Below are 8,004 nucleotides of genomic sequence, written 5' to 3'. Positions count from 1 at the left end.
AACAGGAACCAAAGGCTACATTTTGATGTCTCCTCCCCAAATGGAATACTATTGTTTAGAGAATTATCTGCATTTATATGTGCTTATGGTATGTTAAAGATTAATTTTTAGTTTGCTATCACTAAGTCTCCCACTAAGGGTCTAACCTACCTTAAGTTATGTAATTAGACCATAGTCAATGCTGGTCAAGTGCGGGTTGACTTCACACATATCTTTGAATTTCTTCTCAGATATGTGCAGCATCACGATGTTTTCCTTCACCGTAAGAACATAGGATAAATGTACATATGTAAATCGAAAAACACATTGGTACATGGCGGGATTCGAACCCAGGATCTGCTGACAAGTGAAGTGCTTTAACCACTGAGCTACAATGCTCTTTGTATGGCTTTCAAAAGGCTAAGCTTAAGATTAGTTTACTCTTAATTAAAAAGATTTTTCAATTTTTATACTAGTTGTAGCCTACGACTTTATCTTAGTAGAATTAAAAACTTAGTAGTCTATGTGTTCTTCCAGACTATGTTCTACATCTATACCAAATTTCATCAAGATCTGTTTGTTCCGGAGATATTCTCAGAGTAAGATTTATATATATTATCCTGAGTTACCGACCGTCGGTGACTTAGGGGTTAAGCACTTGACTTGTCAGCAGGTCCTGGGTTCGAATCCCGCCATGTACCATTGTGTTTTACATATTAACATTTATCGTATGTTCTTACGGTGAAGGAAAACATCGTGTTGCTGAACATATCTGAGAAGAAATTCAAAGATATGTGTGAAGTCAACCCGCACTTGACCAGCATTGACTATGACCTAGTCACATCACTTAGGGTAGGCTCCGAGCCCTTCAGTTGTGATGTATAGTGAGCTGATGATGATGATGATGATGTATATTTTCAGGCAGCAGAATAGTAACAATAGAAGTAAGTAAGAAGGATATGTACGCGATGAAATTAAAAGGCATATCTGTTTGCTTTTGTATACTAAAAGCGGCTCTTTGTGGAAATTACGCTAATTTTGGTGTCTTCAGGTAAGTTTACAAAGAAAATAGTTAAAAAAAAACTTCGATATCGTTTTTTTTTTTTCAAAATTCCTATCGCTATGTTTTATGCAACCTATTTTTTGTTTTAATTATTGTAATTATTATTAACTCTAAAATAACATAGCAAAGGTCCTATTTTGATTTTTGGAATATACTAGCTGTTGGCCGCGACTCCGTCTGTACGGAATTAAAAAAAACATAAGTAGTGTATGTGTTCTTCCAGACTATGTTCTATATGTATGACAAATTTCAACAAAATCAGTTGAGTTGGTCCGGAGATATCTTCTAACAAACATACATCTAAACATTCCCAATTTTAAATATACTAGTTGTTGCCAGTGACTCTGTCTGTGCGGAATTAACAAAAAACACCTCAAATTTCATCAAGATTCATGCAACAGTTCTGAAGATATCTTCAAACATCCATCTAAATATTCGTATTTATAATATTAGTAAGATTGATATAAAAACTACCTTTACTCTCAAGTTGCTCACAAAATTTTGTTAAGAATTAGTTTAATAGTTTTGGAGTTTATTAAGATTATTTTTTTCAGGTTATACGGAGACGAGGCTTTAGACAACGCGTTGAATATGTTCGTTAAATTATTGCTGCATATACCACAAAGCGATTTATTGGTTAGTGAAAATGTACCTTTATTTACTACTAGTATTATTTTGTATATTGTCAGAATATTGAAAACCGACATCAGTTAAATCCATGTTAAGTGGGTATGCAGAGAGATAACTCAATTATTCACCTGCAATTAGCTGCAATCTTAGTATTAATTAAATGTGGTTCAAATTATAATGGCGATCCGTCTGTAACGTGCAACAACCTCCGTGACGCTCTCCAATAGGAATTGCCTCACAAGATGGCTGTCCGTTTGACGTTCCGCTATAGTGACATTGACAGCTCACTCTTAACAAATAATCGATTCCAATCGTAATCGATCGATGATCGCGCCGTCATATTTATATATATAATTGTTCTGTGAGTGTGTATGTCACTGAACTTCTCTCAAACGACTGGAGCGATTTTGATGAAATTTTTTGTGTATGTTTAAGGGGATCTGGGAATGGTTTAGATTTACAATTTTGTCCACTGGACAATGTTTTTTTAATAAATTTTTAATTTATTAGTAGTTGTTGATTTTGGAATGTTTTACATTGGATCCGACAGACGGCGCTAACATCGCAGTGTCAAATTGTCAGACAACGTCTGTCGGCTCCGCTAGTATAATCAAATACAGATCCTGGATAAACGAGAATCCAAGGAATTTTTCTTATTTATGAATGTTTCTCTCTTACCAGAGTTTCTCATTTATGAAGACCGTTCAGGATCACACAGTGACACTAAATTAGAGGTTTCTTGCTTATCTTCTACTGTTACAATACTAAGACAAAGTAACTTAAAATATTAAAAAAAAATCTTAGGGAACAATTTCTTTTTTTACTTACTTAAAAAAAAACATCGTACATAAAACTTATCTTTCTTAAATAGACATACTATAATTATATATGTTTTTTTCTAATTTCAGGACTATCCAAAACTATCACAAACGTATTATGTACTATTAGAACGACTTGCACAAGATCATATGCCGTTTCTATCATCATTACAACCTGAAGCCACATTGTATATATTGTCATCAATATCTGAAGGATTAACTGCTTTAGGTAAGAAAACATGATAACGTATCATCAGCTCACTATACCCCACTGAGGGTCTAACCTACCCTAAGTGATGTCTCTGGGTTAAATTTTAGTCCAGTGCATCACTTCACATTTTTGACATTCACAAATATGTGCAGCATCACAAGAATGTCAGATTTGTACATTAGTATTGTTAGGAAGAATATCCGGCAGTGCCGGTGTATTGGGACAACACTAGCCTTATTCATTCAACGTTTATGACAACGGTAATGAAAGCGTTACATTTTCACCAAATCATTCTGATGTCTAAAAGTATGGAAAATATTAGTATATCGGGATTTGAACCTAGGATCTGCAGATTATAAATCCTTTAGCCACTGAGCTATTGAACCTCATCAATTGTGTTGAAAAAAATAGCCTACAATATGCCTGTAGACATTACTTCTAAAGTATAGACAAAATTTGTCAAATCATTCCGGAGACTACAAGGAACTTAGACATTTTTTTTCTATACATAAAGGCAGTCTTAGTCCTCTTTCCCTTCCCACACTTTTTCTTATAAGGATGGAAAGTGGAAGTGGACTTTCCGGATGAGAGGATGCATGGAAAGGGAAGATATTTTCTCTCTGTGCATCCTCTCCTCCCTCGATTAAAGGTAGGCAACGCATATGCAATTGTGTATGTCTATGGGCAATCGCTTCGTTATTTCAGCGATTTCAATTGACCGCTCGTTTGCCATCTTATGATATAAAAAATCTTCACTTATGTATACTTATGTTTCAGATACTAGTGTCTGCACCGGGTGTTGCGCGACATTAGATCATATAGTAACATATCTGTTTAAACAACTTGTCCAAAAAAGTAAGTTTATAATATATTATAAAATCAGCTACTTGATAGTAAGTCAGGTCAAAATCTAGCCATTTCAGACATTAGTCCAAACAGACAGACAGACAATAATTTTTATTTTTAGTAGTCTTTATATGTATACTTAATATTATAAAGCGGAAGAGTTTGTTTGTTTTGAACAATTCTTTTTTTGTTGCTTAGTCCATTTATAAAGGATGGCTTTAGGCTAATTAACATTACGCTGCGATCAATAGGAGCGAATCGTCAGTGAGTTTTTTTTTATTCCGCGCGGACGGAGTCGCGGGCGACGGCTTGTATGTTCATATATATGTAAAACACCGGTTATTACAAACAGACATAGCAATTTTATTTATATGTTATTTTACAGTTATAAATATAGTAGGTTTTATTGTATTTCTAACGCCATCTGTTAGATAATTCGAAGCGCCAATAGCCTAATGGTTAAGTATGGATTTCTGATCATAAGGTCGCGGGTTCGAATCCCAACATTCGACTTTTGTAAATCGTATAGCAGAAGCATAGCTTAGTTGGAATGATACAAGAAATATTAAGTAAATTAACAAAAAATTATAAAAAACATTAAAAATGTATTTTTTTTAATTTACAAATTTAAAGTTAAAATCTTCACGAGTATTTCAAATGCATTCATTCCAAAAATAAAGTTGACTAACAATCTTTATATATAAATAAAATTGTCGGGATTCGAACCCCCGACTTAGTGGTCGGAAATCCATACCCTTAACCATTAGGCTATTGACGCTTATATTTGACAGTATTACTATTAAATATACACTAAGTGTATTCCTTAGTGATTAACATATCTGAGTTGTATAATTTATGATTCCAGCAAGTAACAAAGTGCCGAACCCGAGACAGCCGCCGCCGGAGACGAGCAATATGTTCGTAGAAGTGTTACAACGAAGGCCGGAGATAATGCAACAACTACTTGCCACTGTTAGTTATAATCAAACCAGGATAATTGAAAATCTAATACTTAGTGTTAATTTTTTAAATATAATAAGATGGCAAACGTGAGAGCCACCTGAAGTACTTCTTGAGATATCTTCTAACATCTATCTAAACCAGTGTTTCCCGCGTGTGCGATAACGTCCCCTTGTGCTTGCTGCAGGTCTCAAGTTGCGGGTTATAGTAAAAGTTTCCTTTACAATTCTCCGTTAATATACATATATAGGTCACAATAATTCATTAATTTAATTTGAAGTTATAGTGGTTTTTAAATATGTCAAAATATGGGGGCGCTAAAAAAATATTTATTCTCAAAGTGGGCAGTAGACAAAATAAGTTTGGGAACCACTTTTCTAAACATTCGCTATTTATAATATTAGTAAGATGGTAATTTTAATATATATATTTTATTTAGGTATTGAACGTGATAATGTTTGAAGAGTGCTGCAACCAGTGGTCCATGTCCCGTCCCCTGTTGGGTCTGGTGCTGCTGAATGAGGAGCAGTTCTCTCGTCTGCGAGCTGATCTCATCTCCCGACAGCCGAGAGACAAGCAGGCTCAACTGGCGCACTGGTTCTCTAATCTGATGGCTGGAATTGAACCTAATTTGTTGACTAAGAATAGAGATAGGTAAGGCTAATTGCGTTGATAGCTCAGTGGTTACAGCACTTGACTTGTCACCAAGTTCTGGGTTCGAAACCCGTACATTTATCCTATGTTCTTACGGTGAAGGAAAATTTGATGCTGCACATATGTGAGAAGTTCATTTGGCACGTCTATTACAAGAGTGCTCTTTTACCTCACGTGCCAACTTAATGACTTATAATAAATAGCATATGTGTTCAAGACTATGTATCTATATATATAAAAGAAAGTGGTGTTAGTTACACTATTTATAACTCAAGAACGGCTTTACAGATATGCCTGAAAATTGTTGAGGAGGTAGCGTAGAGCCAGGAGACGGACATAGGATACTATTTATTCATTTTTTTCTTACTATAAATTCAAATGTTTAGATGGATGTGATGTGGATGGATGGATGGGTGGACTACACTAATTAAGTTTTATATATATCCACGCGGACGGAATCGCGGGTGACAGCTAGTGTGTACTAAATTACTAAAATACAAACATCCATCCATCCAAAATATCGCAATTATATTAGTAAGATTTATAGTTCATATCCTATAATAATGCTAATAACACCAAAATCAAGACTTGCCATACACGGACTATGGCAGTGTATCTGTAGTCCGTGTATATCAGACTTTATGGAAAATAATAAACTGATTTCTTATATTAAATATATGTTTTTCAGATTCACACAAAACTTATCAACCTTCCGTCGGGACATCAACGACCTACTGAAGGGCGCTAACGTCAGCTCGCACCAGAACAACGACATGATGACGTCATAACTCATACATACACCGTACATGTCATACATACATACAAACATGCAAACATATAGCGTGTCATGATCTTATCTCACACGTTCAGCATTAGTTCTGGCAGAATATGTAAAAAAACTACTTATGATGACGTCATAACTCATACAAACTTCATACATAAATCATACATACATACAGTGTGATAAACATATCTGACCCGGTGAACTATAGTTCTGTCAAAAAATTATGTAAAATTCTATGTCTGAGTAGACATAAAGTGACATAAAACACATGACAAGGATCCTGTGACAATTTGTCAGCTAACAAAGTTTGACTTTAACCGGATCAGATAACTTTGTCGATCTAAAGATAAATTAAGTTTTGATTATCCATTTATCATCGCTAAGTGTAGATTTCTTCACTAAGTAACGCTCTTAGTAAAATTTCTACACTAAAGTGTTAACTAAATATTTAAAATATACGGAATTAAGTTTTTTTTTTTGTATATGAAAGAGACAAAATAAGTAGAAAATTGCATGTTTTAATATACATCTCTCTTTCACTCCTCGTACATTATATTTTGTGTCTCTCTCTTGTAACGAATTTTGAATATGATTTTGTAGAAATGTTTCTTGAGCAATAATTTTATTACTTGATATAAGATTTAAACAGAATTATGACAAAATTTAAGGAATTTCTAAGTCAAACTCAATAATTAATCTAGCTTTTTCTGTGGGGAATTAAAGAAAATCTAGAAATAAATATAGTATATGTAACTAATTGATAATTTAGCATTTTGATAGTAAAAGAATATTTGAAATTTGTCAAGTAATTTTTGAACTTAATCTTAACATACAAACGTACAATTTTTTCCATTCAAAAGAACATCATCATCATCATCACCAGCTCACTATACGTCCCCACCGAGGGGCTCGGAGCCTACCCTAAGTTAAGGGTGATTAGGCCATAATCAAACACGCTGGCCAAGTGCGGGTTGACTTCACACATATCTTTGAATTTCATCTCAGATATGTGCAGCATCACGATGTTTTCCTTCACCGTAAGAACATAGGATAAATGTACATATGTAAAACACATTGGTACATGGCGGGATTTGAACCCACGACCTGTAGATTGCAAGTCAAGTGCATGACCACTGAGCCACCGACGCTCTCGAAAAGAACGAAAGTCCCTAAAAAATAAAGGAAAGAAATTTTTTTTCCATTTTTTTTAATGCAATTTCATAAAGTAACCGATCTTAAGATCTGTCATTTGTTATCTTTGGATCTATCTTTAGATTAATTATTGGGTTCGATTGAAAACATATATTTTTGGTCTAAATGCATTTCTAACTTTAATTTGCTTGATAAAAATCTTTGAACGTTTGACGTCATTGAAAAAGCTTAGATTTTTTTATAAATTATGGTTTTAAAAATTACCTTAAATATTTTATTATTGCTTTTTTTTATTGCGAATTATTTTAAATCAAATTTAAATGTTTAAATTTTGGTTAAAATTGTGTTGGAATGACGCCATTTTGTGTATAAAATTTCGCGCCAAATGCAACAAGATTTTAGTTCGTTTTTGACAAGAAAAAAATTCACTTAACATTCCCAATTGAGAAATGATTAAATGATCATTTTTAATACTAATATTTAAATGTATTAGTTTAGTTAATTTCATACATTTAAATAAAACCGGTTATAACTAATGACTCCAGAAATTCAGTCCTTATATACGATAATTTTAAACTTTTCTCACATTTATTTGCACCTTTTTTTTGTTTGTATAAATTTGAAAATAGCTTAAAATTCTACAAAACAAGACAGACTTCATGTTTCTTCTCTTTCATGTAACGACATATAATTTTGTATAAAAGACACAATATCTCACAGCGTTTGTATTGTAAAAAAACATGTTTCAAAACATATTTTTTTTAATTTTTCATATTAGATCATTCGTACAAATGAACTTTGTATTTTCCGAGGCTATTTTATTGAAATAGAAAATAGAATTAAAATTATTTCCAACCTTTCTGTCTAGTCCATAGATATATAATTTATGGGAGCATAAAAATGAGGC

At 33.3% G+C, this 8,004-nt stretch overlaps 1 protein-coding gene across 1 annotated transcript in view; it reads left to right on the top strand.

Annotated features, from left to right (window-relative positions):
- Positions 1-6,879, top strand: part of Ranbp16 (Ran-binding protein 16) — a 19,606-nt gene extending 12,727 nt beyond the window's left edge. The window contains 8 exon segments of the mRNA XM_013309411.1: positions 1-88; positions 901-1,030; positions 1,597-1,678; positions 2,581-2,719; positions 3,479-3,556; positions 4,413-4,519; positions 4,947-5,161; positions 5,850-6,879. The exon segment at positions 1-88 is cut by the window's left edge and continues 4 nt beyond it. Coding sequence (XP_013164865.1) covers positions 1-88; positions 901-1,030; positions 1,597-1,678; positions 2,581-2,719; positions 3,479-3,556; positions 4,413-4,519; positions 4,947-5,161; positions 5,850-5,949 — 939 coding nt within the window. The 3' untranslated portion in view covers positions 5,950-6,879.
- Positions 6,880-8,004: the final 1,125 nt, after the last annotated feature.

Source organism: Papilio xuthus, unplaced genomic scaffold (assembly GCF_000836235.2).
Source record: "Papilio xuthus unplaced genomic scaffold, Pxut_1.1 DF829660.1, whole genome shotgun sequence".
In the NCBI taxonomy this organism is placed as follows: Eukaryota; Metazoa; Arthropoda; class Insecta; order Lepidoptera; family Papilionidae; genus Papilio; species Papilio xuthus.
The sequence above is the reverse complement of the archived record's forward strand: the minus strand, read 5'-3'. Positions and strand labels throughout refer to the sequence as shown.